This window comes from Suncus etruscus, chromosome 9, assembly GCF_024139225.1.
Source record: "Suncus etruscus isolate mSunEtr1 chromosome 9, mSunEtr1.pri.cur, whole genome shotgun sequence".
In the NCBI taxonomy this organism is placed as follows: domain Eukaryota; kingdom Metazoa; phylum Chordata; class Mammalia; order Eulipotyphla; family Soricidae; genus Suncus; species Suncus etruscus.
Window position 1 is genome coordinate 93,772,009 of NC_064856.1, and position 15,870 is coordinate 93,787,878.

The 15,870-nt window shown below is 48.2% G+C and overlaps 1 protein-coding gene across 2 annotated transcripts in view; it reads left to right on the forward strand.

Annotated features, from left to right (window-relative positions):
- Nucleotides 1-15,870, forward strand: part of EXT2 (exostosin glycosyltransferase 2) — a 119,932-nt gene that overhangs the window by 21,280 nt on the left and 82,782 nt on the right. For both annotated transcript variants that reach the window (XM_049779614.1, XM_049779615.1), the window contains one exon: nucleotides 486-579. In XM_049779614.1, the coding sequence (XP_049635571.1) occupies nucleotides 486-579 (94 nt within the window). The remainder of the gene's footprint in view (nucleotides 1-485; nucleotides 580-15,870) is intronic.

The window sequence follows — 15,870 nt, forward strand, 5'->3', positions numbered from 1 at the left end:
TCTGAGGAAGGAATGTGTGTGGACCTAAAGGAGTCAAGGGTTGATTCATGCTGCTCAGGGTGGGTTCTTCACAGAGACTTAGTGGGGCAGCTTAGTGCTCCCCTAAGGGAGCAGAGGAGAATGAGGTAGGGAGGAGGACGGGTAAGTTAGGCTGGTCCTGGGGGCAGAAAGGAGGTGGCAGGAAGGAATATGGTGGATGGCAGAAGAGTCACAGGGCTGACTGGACCCCCCCGGTCTGGGCATTGGGGGGAAGCATGGTGTAAGGTGTTTCTCATGTGTGAAGGTGGGGTGGGGAAGAGCACTGTGGGAGGGGCGCAAGAGGCTGCTTTGTGTGTGTATAGAGGAGCATTGTGTGAAGGAGCATCCCATGTCTATTTGTGTGTGTGTGTGTGTGTTGAAGAAGTGTTGTGTAACAGATGCCCCTTGTGTGTGTGTAGAGTAGCCCTGTGTGAGGATACTCTAATGTCTGCCTGCTCCTGCCCTAGAGCGTCGGTGGTGGTGCCCGAGGAGAAGATGTCGGAGGTATATAGCATCCTGCAGAGCATCCCCCAAAGACAGATTGAAGAGATGCAGAGACAGGTGAGCTCAGCACCCCAGGAATGGTGCCCCTGGGTCTCTGTCTTCTCACCCGCCAGCCCAGCTTCAGCCAGAGCCATGGTGCAGGGGTGGGTGACTGTCAGTATGCTGTCAGAGGGGACACCTTCTGTAAGTCAGGCAGACTTTGAGGGGAGCCCACCAGGATCATGCTGGGTATGGTTCAAAAACAAAATACGAAAAACTCTCTGTTGGGCCTGAGCCATTTGCCTTGCATGCAGACTACCCAGATTTGATCTGCAGATCCCCATATGGTTTCCTGAGCACACCAGGAGTAATTCCTGAGTGCAGAGCCAGGAGTAACCCCTGATCACCATTGGGTATGTCCCTCCCCACCAAAAAAGGAAGGTGATTTGCAGTGGGGGGTACTGAATGATTCTCTTTTCTAAAAAGGGGACAGTAGCCCAGGTACCCTGTTGGGAATCTCTGAGTTAGAAGGAACCTCAGAGGGAGTGGAGCAAAGGTCTGATTATGAATAGCTGAAAAGGCTGCAAGGGACAGTCGGTGCCAGCAGAGGGCCCCATTGACTTGGAAGTGACTCTTCACAAGTGTTGTGGCACTGGGTTCTTCAAGCTCAACTGTTTAGTGCTGCTGGAGGCATCCCTTGCCACGAGAAAGCAGCAGCTCAATCTGGGCTTTGGTACAGAGCCAGGAATTGGGAACCGGGCCTTGGAGATGTATGGTTGCAGGGTTTTTTTTGCCACTTTGCATTGTGCAGGTACCAAAAAGCTCTGATCTGTCAGATGGCTGCAGGAGGCAGTCCTGAGTATAACTCGGGAACAAGGACAGAGACCTATGTGGAGACACTTCCCTGAGCCAAGGGCAAGTGTTTCCCCTCTCCTGATCTGAGAGACCATGAACTACCGCACAGAGGGCTGGTGCCTAGAGTGAACTCAGCAGGAATGAGAGGCTCCCAGAATATTCCAACCGGAATATCCCTCTGAAGGCCAGCCAGCCTTGCACGGTATAGGTGGGTGAGTGGACATAGCCTCAGACAAGCACAGATTGTTTTGCGATGCTTTTGTGCACAAGGCAGCGTACAACGTATTCACTTAAGAGGACACTAGGTGACAGTGTCAGAACATTTTAGCAAGTGGCCTCTTACCGCTCTAGGAGCCCAACCAACTGGTTCATTGAAGGAACCTTAATTAGCTACCTTTTTCTTTCCTCTTCTTTTGATGGTGGGACATGAAACCTGTTCTCTCTCTCACTAGCCCCGGCAAGGCTCTTAGTACTGCCTTGAGAGCACAAGAAAACTCAGGAGGAAGAAAACTCAGGAGGTAGAGCAGAATTTTCAAGTTTTCCAAAACCCTCTGAGGGGGCCTGAGGGTCTGAAATGGAAGAAAATCTCTAGGGAAGTATTTTTCCATAGTCTAGTGGAACATTTAATACCCTCAACCACACACACACATGCAAGCATGAACACACACGCCCTGCTCTGTTTCCCTGGAGCCACAGTCCGAGCAAAGCAATCCAGGACGTCAGAGAGCTGGAGAGAGCCCAGACAGGATGGTTGGGAATGTTTGTGTGGATAGGGGGGAAGATGTAAATGGATCCCCAGTTTATCTGTTCTGCAGAGTCTCCAAACATTCTTTTAGTGCTCAGTGGCTCCACCAGCCATGACCCCTCGCCCCGGCCACACTAGGAGGTGGAAGTTAGGAGCCTGCCTCGCCTTTGAACTCCCCCTTTGTGTTCGCTGACTCCGGGCCTTTGAGGCGGGCAGCATCTCGCATCTTCTTTCTGCCAGTGCCTGCTCGTTAAGAGGGTCCCATCCCTGGTGTCTCTTAATGCTAGCACTACTATGGGCCTGCGTTTCCCCCTTAAAGCTCTCCGAAGGAATGTGCAGAGGAGGAAGAAGAGACACAAGGGGTAATGGACTGATAGGGCGAAAATACATCACTTGTATTTTGTTGTTGTTGTTGTTATTTTGGGGCTACACACTGCAGTGTTATGGGGTCAGTCCTGACTCTGCTCAAGAATCACTCTTGGCTATGCTTGGAGGAACCATATGGTTTGCTGGGGGTCGAACTCAGGTTGGCTCTTTGCAAGGCAAGTGTCCTACCCTCTGTGCCATCTCTTGGGCTCTATGACAGAAACTTGTGTTTTGAACAGCAGAGCACCAGGAGTATCCTGACTTATCATGACCTCCAGACCGTGCCTGTGTATGTACAGAGCAGCACACGTGCTCCTGGTTCATAAATGAACCCTGTTATGGAGGCGCCTGCTGGAGCTTGTCCACAGCTTAGGCCAGTCCAGTGATGGAGGGATGCAGGTGGTGCATGTGGGGGGCCCCTGAGTGAGCACAGTTGTTAGGCTGGCAGGTGGAGAGGAGGTAGAGGAGCCCTTTGGAAGCCAAGACTCTTAGGGCCAGGGAGAAAGCATAGGTGTTGGAGTCTGGTTCTATCCGCAGCACTGCATGGCCCTCTCCTCTACCATTCCCAGCACTGCCGGGTGCAGCCCTGGAGGCCCTTGAGCACCCCTGGATGTGGTCCTGATTCTCCACAGGATGCTGGAGGCATCCCTTGCCACGAGAAAGCAGCAGCTCAATCTGGGCTTTGGTACAGAGCCAGGAATTGGGAACCGGGCCTTGGAGATGTATGGTTGCAGTTTATTTTTGCCACTTTGCATCGTGCAGGTACCAAAAAGTTCTGATCTGTCAGATGGCTGCAGGAGGCAGTCCTGAGTATAACTCGGGAACAAGGACAGAGACCTATGTGGAGACACTTCCCTGAGCCTGGGGAATTCCCAACATCGAAGGGCCCAAACAGCATCGCCTTGGACCCTGAGTCTTGCACTATCCGGCATGGTTAGTTAGGAGTCCTCAGTAGTGACCCCAGGGTCCCGCCTTTGCCCCACTCTCCCTCAAAATGGTGTATCTCTCTTAGCATCAAGATTCTTAGCAGACCAGAGCAGGAGAATTCCCTGGCAGTACTCCCTGGTATAGGAGTGTACAAGGGCAGCCTCAGCCAGGCAGGGCAGGGCAGGACATAGGGGCTTGTTTCTCTGTGTTGGATGCTGACAGCTGAGTGCAGCTCAGCATCGCCCACTCAGAGCATGGATTGGACTTTCTGATACTTTACACTCACCAAGTTGTTATGGGGACCTATCTGCTAGAATGGAGGAAAAGACAGATTTTGTTCTTGGTGATATCAAAATTCCATTTTGTTTAGCTGTTTTATATATATATATATATATATATATATATATATATACATATATGTGTATATATATAATAGATATGTGACCATTTCATTTAGCAGATACATAGTTTCAAATGTTGGCTCTTGCATAGTTTATTTTTTGTTAAGAATTAAAACTATATTTTATTTTGTAAAGATTTCTGTTTAAAGTGTTTCTTCCTTCCTTCCTTCCTTCCTTCCTTCCTTCCTTCCTTCCTTCCTTCCTTCCTTCCTTCCTTCCTTCCTTCCTTCCTTCCTTCCTTCCTTCCTTCCTTCCATCCTTCCTTTCTTCCTTCCTGTTTTTGAGCCACATCTGTGGTACTCAGGCATTACTGCTGATGGGGTTCAGAGGATCATAGACAGTGCTGGGGATCTAACGGAGGCTGGTTATGTGTAAGGTACCATTTATGCTGTAGGGCCAGTCCTTTAGTTCTTATTTACATAAAGTAATTTATGATTTGCTGGAGAGTGAAGCCCCCTTGGTGGGTACCTGCTGTGTCCATGGCAGTTAGAGAGTGGCATGGGTCCATCATGCTCTAACACCCCCATCCCAAGTTTACAGCATATTAGCTGTAATACATACAGCAATTTTACAGCATAGTTGTTTGTTTTTTTTTGCAGCATATTAGTGAGATCGATAGTAAGAAGTTTAAGTTGGGGCCGGGCGGTGGCGCTAAAGGTAAGGTGCCTGCCTTGCCTGTGCTAGCCTTGGATGGACCGCGGTTCGATCCCCCGGTGTCCCATATGGTCCCCCAAGCCAGGAGCAACTTCTGAGCACATAGCCAGGAGTAACCCCTGAGCATTACCGGGTGTGGCCCAAAAAAAAATTAAAAAAAAAAAAAAAGAAGTTTAAGTTATTCCAGAAAAATTATCTGATATTCTTTGAGGGGAGGGCCACACCTCCTGACTCTCTACTCAGAGATCACTCCTAGTAGGCTCTGGGATCACATAGGATGTTAAGGATCAGACTTGAGTTGGCCTCCTGCAAGACAAACACCCTACCTGCTGTAGTATCCTGCCCCTGCTTTATTTTGGCTGGGCCACACCCAGCAGTGCTCAGGGGTTACTCCTGGCTCTGCACTCAGAAATCACTCCTGGCAGTCTCAGGGGACCATATAGGATGCCAGGGATTGAACCTGGGTCAATCCCAGGTCATCTGCGTGCAAGGCAAATGCCCTACTGCTGTGCTATCACTCTGGCCCCCTGCCTTTTTTTTTTTTTTTTTTTAATAAAACAAGATAATTTAGGATAAAGTAATCTATCCAGGATAGTATGGTGGGATGTGTGTGGGGGTGGGTAGTTCTCTTTTTTTTGCTGCCTGGATTTTTGTTTGTGTATTTGAAACCCACAGAGCCTGGAGTGAGTCTGAAGCTCTGGGTAAATCTCCTGGTAGTTGCAGCTACATGCTTATTGGATTGTTGTCCTGGAAAAAAGGGGGATTTGCATGAAACCCTTAAAACAGGCCTCATCCCTGGAAATCTGGCCTAAGGAATGTGGAACAGGCTTTACTTCTAATTTCCAGGATTCATTCTGGCAAGTCTGTCATCCTTACCTCCTCCAAAATAAGGAACATTATTATACCTAAAAACTGAACTTGTAGGGATTAAAAAAAATGTCAACCACTAGGGGCTGGAGTTATAATGTAGAGGGTAGAGCATTTGCCTTGGGTTTGATCCCTTGCACTGCATATGGTTTCCTTGAACCCTGCTAGGAGTGATCCCTGAGCACAGAGCTAAGTGTAAACCCTGAGCACCTCTGGGTGTGGCTCCTCAAACAAACAAGAACAAATTTAAAAAACTGACTACTCTGTTTTCCCCTACTCTCAGTCTCCAAATGCCACTGCTTTCCTACTTTTTTGTTTGTTTGTTTTGTTTTTTGTTTTTGGATCATAGCTGGCAGCGCTCAGGGGTTACTCCTGGTTCTATGCTCAGAAATTGCTCCTGGCAGGCTAGGGGGGCCACGTGGGATGCCGGGATTCGAACCACTGACCTTCTGCATGCAAGGCAAATGCCTTATCTCCCTGCTATCTCTCCGGCCCCTGCTTTCCTACTTGTCATAAAAAATTTCCCCATCATGAATCCCTGAACAGAACCATACCTGGTCCCTGGAGTTCTGCCCATGACACAAGCAGCCATGCTCTGGACAGCCAGACTTATTGGCCGGGGAGAGTCTTAGGATGGCGTAAAGTACTCTGTAGGCCACTTTAAATGTTATGATGCTTCCTTAGTTCAATAGTGCCGAACCCTCCCTGGACTGGACTATTTCTAAATGGATCCTTCTGTTGTGTGAAGATCTGTTCAACTCCGAGTCAGTGTCATACAAGATAAAATAAGGGCCAAGGCGGTTCACTTTTTTTTTTCTTCCTATTTTCAACGTTAGTATTAAGAACCTTATTGGAAAAAAAAAAATAAAGGACTTTTTTGGACCTAGTATCTGATGGTAAGCCAAGAAAAGCATTTTAATAGAACTGTCCCAGATTTATAGTCCACTAGGGCCCGCAGATAAATTTCCCCGTCTCTCAGATTGGGGCTGATTTGCAGTTCTTCTGGATGGCTTCTGAGATTTAAATCCTTCCAGTCCAGATGGAGGGACCATAAAGTTGCTTTCCTTGGCAGCCTGGCTGTACCTGGCCGCGGGCAGAGGTGAGTCCATGGTGGGTGCAGCGTAGTCAGAGAGCACTTGCTCTATCACGATGCCAGGCTCTGTTGGTTTGAGGACTTTTCCGAGAACAGTCCACCTAAATATTCTCCACCTCGAGGAGAATTGGAATCTTTCCTTGCCTTGCACAGTACAAACTGGTCACGTAAATCTGGGTGTGCCCCTGTGCTGTTGCTGGAACTGAATGGGCGTGTGGAGGGAGGGCTTATAAGGGGTCAGGGCGGAACTTTTCAGTTTGTTTGCAAGTCCTTCTGCTGTCTGTCAGGACAGGGCTCACAGTTGTGTCCAAGTTAATGTTGATGCCAATGTGGCTCACGCTGAACTGTGGATTAGTGGACAGCAACTGTAGTTCTGGTGTCATGGTGTTACAAGGACAGAAGGTCTAGGCTCCAGAGAATGTGGGACAGGAGGTACACCAGCTGGCTGGCAAGAGAGGCTGCTTGGTGAGGGGCTTGGCTGTAACACAGGGCATGCTGGGGTAAGGCAGGCTTGGAAGGCATTGCACAGTCCCCTTGGCCACCTTAGAAAGGGGCCTTAGAAATCCTCTAGCTACTTCCTCCTGTCTCCTGGCCATAGTTCAACCCAGGCAGTCATTGACCTTTGGGATGAGAGGTTTGAGGGTGAATGGGTTTGGGCGGGGCTGCAACCCAGCTCTCCTGTCATCTTCCAGCCTTTTTCCTGGCTTCACCTTCTGTCTTATTTTCCAAACTGAAGGTCATTTTCCAAATTTTGGATCACTACGTCACAGCTGTGTATTTAACTAGTTTTATTTATTCATTCATTTATTTATTTATTTATTTATTTTTAAATGAAGTTGAGTAGATAGAACAAAATACCCTCTGCCTTGCCTCAGGGGTGTGTGAAGTGCATTGCTGTGTAGAAGTATCACTGTATTTACTCAGGGGTGGGGGTTGGTCTATGTCCCATAGCTTGAGAAAGGGAAGCAGTTTTGAAGCTCCTGGGCTGGGTTTAGACCTGAAGCCCTGCTGTCTGCCCATTCATCTGTCATTCCTTCCATCCATGCATCTGTCTGTTCATCCATCTGTCCATCCATATGCCTGTCCATTTATCTGCTTGTCCATCCATCCCTCCATCTATTTGTCCATCTATCCATCTGTTCATTCATTCATCTATTCATTCAACTATCTTTCCATTCATTGACTCTGTGACCATGGACCAGTTTGGCTTTCTCACCTCAGTCAGTCCTGGCCTATGGTACTATGGGGTACTATGGGGTACTATGGGCGAGAGAGCTGAGTAGTCAGCTGAAGCCTTGGAGTTCCATCTGTTTGTCTCCGCTGATGGCTGTCTGGCCTACCTGGGCACTGGGCTGCAATATTGGGGGAAGCCTCCAGCTAAGGAGCTCTGTCTAAAGGAACCACGGGGAGTGACCAATGCAGATGCAGTATTATGCATTTATTCCTGGGCTTGGAAACTGGAAGCAGACTTTAATCCTGTGGCTTTCACTTTTGTTTTACTCTGTGGAGCAGACAGACTCGTTTCTTTCAGCGGTTCTCTGGCATAAAGGTCTATCCCCTCATTTAAAAAAACCTCTATTTTATGCTGTCTTTCCCCCTCTTCTAATGTGTTCTCTGCCTAATCATACTTTTAGTTATTTATTTATATTCTGCATTGAGAAAGCAAAATCAACTCAGAAGAGTTAAAATCAGTTGACTTTGGAGTGGCAAACAGTTGAACATCTAGAGTTTCTTGGATATGAGCTAGAAATAAAGGCATGCATTTTAAAAGTCACTTTAAAATTTAAAACTTGGGGGAAAAAACAGTTATTTAGTTTTGTTTTTGAGGGCCTACCCCTAGCACTACTGACGCTCAAGGGCCACTGCTAATGATGCTGGGCCTGCTGGTGCTCAGGACCACCTGGGATCACTGGAATAGTGCTCAGAGGTCTACACTTACTGTTACCTTGGGTAGTATCGGAATGGAACCTGTAGCCATGTACACAGCTATTTTCTGCTGCCTGAGCTATCTCCCAGCTCTGAAAGGTATTTTTGTTGGGATTTTGTTTTTTTTTTTTTTTTTTTGGCCATACCCAGTGGGTACTCAGGGTTTATTCCTGGCTCTATGCTCAGGAATCACTCCTAGTGGGCTCCCGAGACCAAATGGGATGCCAGGGATTGAACCTGGGTCAGCTGCATGTAAGGCAAATGTCATCCCTGCTGTATTATCTCTCTGGCCCCAAGAGAGGCACTTTTCATGTGAATTTAAGAGGATTATCCTCAGCCTTTCAGTATTTTTTTTTTCAGTTGTTGTGAGCCGTGGCTGTGTATAGCTCTGTGGTAGCACACTTACCTGCCTACCACGTGGGCGGCTATAGATTCTGACCCCCTGCATCACTTCAGAAAGGATTAGCTATTGTTTGAATCCTTTTGAGAGACCATGCCATTTATTGAGAGGTGCTCCCTGCTTTTTCCCTCTGCCTCTTCTGCAGCTCCCATTCCTTCTTTGCCAGCTCTATCCCAGATTTAAATCCCTTAGGAGAGGAAAGAGCAGAGACAGCCAGTCCCCCATATCATCCGTGTCCCCTCCCCCCAACTCCTGCCCCCAGTGGTCTGGGCCAGGGGCAAAAGCGCCACCATAAATCTGTAGCTTGTTGTGGTGCCATGTTAAGAACCAAGGCTGGGCTGCTGGCCGTGGCCCCTGCCCTCTCACTTTATGGTCGGCTTTGGCTCTTCTTCATAAAGAGGCCCCGAGGAGTCGTTGGAAAGTTCTTATCAGTGTGCTGACAGCTATATGGGCCTCTCCGCCCTGTCCCTAGATGCAGGCAGGCGTGTGAAATGGGATCTGGACACTGACTAAGGAGAAATGCTGAGCGGAAGGGGTGGGGTGGGCTGGAGTGGTGGAGCTGCCATGGGGAGGCAAAGGGCCGACTAGACCGAGAGCATGAGTTTTTGCCCCAAGATTCTACTCTCAGGGGATTTATCAGGGGTGGCTGTGACAGGTCACCAGGAGAGGCTTTCCCTAGGGCTGTTTATTCCCAGAGTCAAAATGCCCTGTCCTGGCAACTTGGCTTTCATAATCTGAGCTTGGCCCCTCAGCAGGGTTAGGGGAGCCCCATTCTCTGTCCTTTCCCATAAACACATCATGTGCTGTCTCTGTGTTGGAGCAGTCCCAGTGACTGAGCATCAGGCTGTCTGGATCCTGCCCTGACTGCCGGCCTCATATACCCAGCGTGTGCAACTGGCCTTCCCCAGGTTCCTTAACCTGCCCTGTTCCCCAAAGTGGCCCAGAAGAAACTGCAATTGCTGGAAGCCGCCCCTCTGCCCTTCTTCCACTCCTGCTGCTGAAAAACAGAGGCTGCAGACAGCTGAGGGGAAGGAAAAACCATTTAGCTGGAGGCAGGCCAGCAGCCTGACGGGAGCTCAGCCATCTCTGGCATCTCCGGACGGAATGTTTTTCCAGGCATTTGCAAAAGCGCATCTTTGCGCCCTGTGCTCAGTTTGCCAGGGGTGCTGCCGGGGTGGGGGTGGCGGATGGTCTGCCAGGGGCACTGGGGACTTGGCTTTGCCCTCAGAGCACATACCGTACCTGCCCACCCCTCTCCTCCACATCAGAGCTGCCTCAGAAGGACACTGAGCAGGAGAGAGCTGAGGCTAGTGGCGAGCCCATGGGAGCCAGCTGCACCCTTTGGACTCAAGCAAGTGATTTCTCCTTTGCCATCTCAACTAGTTTTGGGCTCAAGAAAGTCTTTTTTTTTTTTTTTTGGCAGGAGAGAGAGGGCTGGTGGTGGGGGACCAAACTTAGGGCCTCACACACGCAAGGCTAGTGCTCTGCTGTTGAGTCATAACCCCAGCATAGGCCTGTTGGGTTTTAAATAGACATTTAATTTGAGGCAAAGAATTTTTGTAGTGATTTAGCCAAATTATACAGCTGGTATTCTAGGACTGATGATTTTCACTAAGCCAACAATAAAAAAAAAATAATTCTGGTTTGTTTTATTACTTGTGTAGTTCCTGTTGGGGGAGAAATTGAGTATAAAAATTAAATGAGAGGCTGGAGTGAAGGATGGCAGGTAGGGTGTTGGCCTTGTATGCAGTCATCCTGAGATCCATCCCTAGTGTCTCAGATAGTTTCTTGAGCCCTCTAAGTGTGATTCCTGAGTGCATAATCAGGATCATTGCTAAGTGTGACCCCAAAATAAAACAACAACAAAAAATGAGCAAGAAAACAAAATAAGGGGCCAGAGTGATAGTGCAGTTGTAGGGTGTTTGCCTTGCATGTGGCTGACCCAGGACAGACTGTGATTCGACTCCTCCAGCGTCCCATATCGTCCCCCAAGCCAGAAGTGATTTCTGAGTGCATAGCCAGCAGTAACCCTTGAGTGTGACTGAGTGTGACCCAAAAAAACAAAAACAAAATAAACAAAATAAACCAAAATAAAATTCCCACAAATGCCAAAGTGATATTCTCTCTCTCTCTCTCTCTTTCTCTCTCTCTCTCTCTCTCTCTCTCTCTCTCTCTCTCTCTCTCTCTCTCTCTCTCTCTCTCTCTCTCTCTCTCTCCCCCCCCCATTTCCCTATTCCTATAACTGGTCAAGTTTAAGGAATTAGATGCTATTACTTACAGTTCAGTTTTTGGTTTTGGTTTTGGTTTTTGAGTTACACCCGGCAGTGCTCAGGGGTTACTCCTAGCTCTATGCTCAGAAATCGCTCCTGGGATTCGAACCACCGACCTACTGCATACAAGGTAAACACCTTACCTCTATGCTATCTCTCCGGCCCCCAGTTTTTAACAAATGATTTCATTCTTTTGGACTGAGAATCTATAATTGTTTCTCATTTGGATCTGGGGGTCATACCTGGTGGCTGGCATTCAAGTACTGGTACTTGGGAGTATCATATCACTCCCTGCTGTATTAGAGACCAGACAGTTCCCTGGATGAACTCCAGACAAGGCTTACTGTACACAACACAGGCTCTCAACCTCTGGAGCCTTGTCCTAGGCCCTGGTAAATATCCAGTTGGGAACCATATTTGTTGCATGGCCTAGTCTGAGAGTTTCCTGGAGCTGGTAGGGTTATGGGCAATGGGAGAAACCAGACAAGGGTGTTGTTTCCCCATGGCGTTGTTGGGAGGACTCTCTAAAGTTAACGTGAGTCACCCTGCTGTGCGTCCCTGTTCCCAAGGACATTGTTTCAGAGTATGGCTTGCTCCCACAGTGTTGAGTTTTTCTCTGTATCTGGTGTTTGGAAACTTTTTGTGAGGAACTTCCAAGCCATTGTTACCCATGGCAGTAAGCACTGGAGTTCTGAGCCTATGATTTCCCTGTGAACTCTCCCAACATTACCTAAGTACAGAGCGGTTGGGCCAACACATGCTAGGAGTCGTGTCTCTTAATTCTTGAGAATTTAGACGCGGTCACCTGGATTTCTTTTCTGTGTTCTCACTCACAGACTTTTAGCACCAAGTCAGACCAGGTCTGATAAGACTGTTCTGTGCTGGAGCCCGGAGCTATAGTATAGTGGGTAGTGTATTTGCCTTGCATGAAACAGACCTGAGTTTGATCCCCGGCATACCATATGGTCTCCTGAGCCTACCCGAAGTGATTCCTGAACACAGAGCCATGAGTAACCCCTGAGTGCTGCTGGGTGCTGCCCTAAACAAACAAAAAGACCATTCAGTGTAAACAGTTCATGCAAGGCAGTTGGCACTGTCTCCAGTTGTGCAAAGAGTAATTTCTTTTATTCTTTTATTTTTTGGATCACACTAGGGCCTAGACAATACTCAGGGCTTCCTCCTGGCTTTGTACTTGGTATCACTCCTGGGGAGGTACAGGCCCATATTGTGGCATGGGAATCAAACTGGGTCTAGGTTCATGCTATACAAGTGACTACCCTGTGCTATCTCTCCACCTCTTAATTAAAAATTTTAAAAAAAATCTGGTTTAGGTAATTTGATGACAATTGTGTGTTTCACTTCCTCTTTTCCTGGTGGTGGAAAAAACTGCCCTGTGGCCTGATTATGTGCAGAGTTAGAATCCATGTCCTCCCATAGCTAGCCTGCTCAAAAGAATTTCCATGGCCTTCTCTGGAAGTGTTCCTATCGGGTAGAGAGTACAGAGGTGAACCCGTTCACCCAAACATGGCCTGGCATGGCCTTTGGGGCCCATACCTGGGGCCATCTTCAAGGAAGAGGGTTGTCAGGGGGGCCATATTGGGGTGAGGCTCATCTTCCATCTACCTTCTCTAGTAGGATGGATGTGGTGGGCCTGGCCACTACAGACTCCCCATCCCATGGGGATTTCTTTCCAATGAGTAGACCCTTCTTTTTATTGGGGCCACTCCTGGTGATGCTCAGGTGTTACTCCTGGCTATGCGCTGAGAAATCACTCCTGGCTTGGGGGACCATATGGGATGCCGGAATCGAACAGCTGTCCGTCCTAGGCTAGCACGGGCAAGGCAGATGCCTTACCGTTTGTGCCACCACTCCAGCCTCAAATAGCTTCTTCAAGCTGTGCTCTTATTTGTTTCTGATGACAGGGCTAGAAGAATCTATTTCCAGTGCCCTTTTCAGCTCTGCCCTGGGCCCAGCCAAAAGCTCGTCACTTAGACAGCCCCCCTTTTTGCCCCGACCCCCTTTGGGAATTCGAGGCCAGGATCACCCAGAGGACGGGACAGAAGCAGAAAGGAATCTCTGGTCTCTGTGCCAAGCAGGTTTGGCTAAACATGGTTTTATTGGTCAGTGGCTCCTGCTTGAGTAACCTCTCACCTTTCCAACCTTCGGAGGTGCTGGCCGCCGGCCGGCCTTGCCTTTGAACTCCTCATGGCTCCATCCACCTCAAAGGCTCCCCAGTACAGCTGTCTGTTTTCCTTGGGATGGCTCCTCACAGTGGGGTGGCCACGCTGGGGAAAGTTGATCCCCCCTGAGCACACTGACATATTTGAAGGTGAAGCCCCCGAGACTCCCAGCCTATGGCTTTCTATTTCAAGAGCTGTCTGTCAGCTGTCAGATGTGACTCGGGGCCGCCCCGCACCCCTCTCTCCAGCCCTCCCCACATCCCAGACGGCAGGAGATCATTAGCTGGGGCATTCCCTGCCTAGAGCCACCCCGTCCTGCTTTGCCCCCAGCACACCTATTCTCCTCAAGGAATATCTATTTTGAGGACTTCCACCAAAGTAAGTCCCTCTGACCAGAAAGTTTTCTTTTTTTTTTTCTTTTTTTTTGTGGTTTTTTGGGTCCACCCGGCAGTGCTCAGGGGTTATTCCTGGCTCCATGCTCAGAAATTGCTCCTGGCAGGCACAGGGGACCATATGGGACGCCGGGATTCGAACCGATGACCTTCTGCATGAAAGGCAAATGCCTTACCTCCATGCTATCTCTCCGGCCCCCAGAAAGTTTTCTTATTTTTTTTTTTAAATTATTATAGGGGCCGGAGAGATAGCACAGCGGTGTTTACCTTGCAAGCAGCCAATCCAGGACCTAAGGTGGTTGGTTCGAATCCTGGCGTCCCATATGGTCCCCCGTGCCAGGGGCTATTTCTGAGCAGATAGCCAGGAGTAACCCCTAAGCACAGCTGGTGTGGCTCCCCCAAAAAATTATTATAGTTTAGATCGGCAATAGGGTTAAAGTAGTGTTAACATCCTTCAGGGTGGAGTTTCTCCAGGAAGGATCTATAAGGATCTATATGTGGAGGGGGGGATTCCTGCCCATACCTACCTAGATCCCTGCCTGAGGGACAGGAGCAAGTGCTTTGATTTCTAAAGTCCAATCTATGGGCCCGTGAATATTTCAAACACTCCTTTTGTTGGAGACAAGAAGTCAGCTTTCTCCTACCAGGACTCTTCCAGGATTTTCTTCTTCCAGAGTTCAATTAACCTTTTTTTCACTCCTCCTGCCATAGCTTGAGAAAAGGGCAGATGCTTCTATCTCTCCTCATGGGTTCTTAGCTCCCCTCAGGCTTTAGGAGAATGTTGGGGGGCCCTGGAAGTGGTCAGAGGTGCTGGCAGGGTCTCATTTGAAGTAAAGGAGTTTTTGGCAAGTGTCCCGGGGTCAACCTTGCCAGGCCTTATCAAGTGACCATGAGTCCACTCCTGACACTTGACATGGGCTTATGTTTCCCAGTGGGGATGAGAAGGGTAGTGAGAGAGCTAATATGGACAGGAACCCGGTATGGGGTCCTGGGTCTGCTTTCTCAGGAAGCCTCGTGAAGTAGTTGCCTATCTCCCTCATCTGAGCAGAAAGCCAGGAGTAATCCCTGAGCACTGCCAGGTGTGACCTAAAAACCAAAACCAAAAAAACAAACAAAAAAACCCCACACATACACATACCATAAAACTTAATTTTAGAACAGGTTTTGTTGTTTTGTTTTGTTTTGTTTTGTTTTGGGGCCACATCTAGTGGCATTCAGGGGATACTTCTGACTGTGCACTCAAACTGGCTCGGACTACCATATGGGATGCTAGGGATCTAACCTGGGTTCATCCTGGGTAGGCTGCATGCAAGGCAAACGCCCTACAGCTCTGGACTCAAGAACAGTTTTAAATTTACAAAAAGATTGAACCAAAAGTAGGATGGGCGTCCCTGTTTCTGTTTCCATTTTGACTTTAGTCTGCATTGCTGCCACTATTCTGCACCAAAGTGGTATCTTTGTTATACTTGAATCAAGACTGACATAGCATTATACCATTGTGCCTCAGAACCAATATTTCATACTTATTTTGGTGATGGTGGTAAGGGGCTTACCACTTATGATAAGCTGATGATGCTTGCTGAGACCATGTGGTGCCTGAAATTGAATCCCAGATGCCAGTGTGCAAAACCTGTGCTCCAGTCTTTAGGCATCTTCATGGCCTGATTCCCTTTTGATACCGTATGTCCAATGGGTTTGGATGAATGTGCAGTGCACATAAGCCTCTGTTATACTATTAGAAAGGCAGAACCATTGCACCACCCTAAAAATAATGATGTTCTGGGCCCGGAGAGATAGCACAGCAGCGTTTGCCTTGCAAGCAGCCAATCCAGGACCAAAGGTGGTTGGTTTGAATCCCAGTGTCCCATATGGTCCCCCGTGCCTGCCAGGAGCTATTTCTGAGCAGACAGCCAGCTATTTCTGAGCAACGCTGGGTGTGGCCCAAAAAAACCAAAAAAAAAAAAAAAAAAAAAAAAAAAAAAAAAAGATGTTCTGCCTGCTTCTCTCCCTCTTCCTCTAGTCTCCAGCAACTTTGGTTTGATCTATTCATAGTTTTCATAGTTTTTCCTTTTTTCATTCATATCATAGAATTATGTCCTTTTCTTCTAATTAAACATTGTAATTGAGGTATTGTTGACTTTTGGCATAATGTCAGTGTCATGCATACAGCATAACGATTTTGTATGCATGGATGCTTTGAGTGGGTCGCCACCATAAGCCTGGTGAACCCGTCACCACACAGAGGTACAAATGATTCTGGTGATGAGTTGAATATGTGGCATTTTCAGTGGTC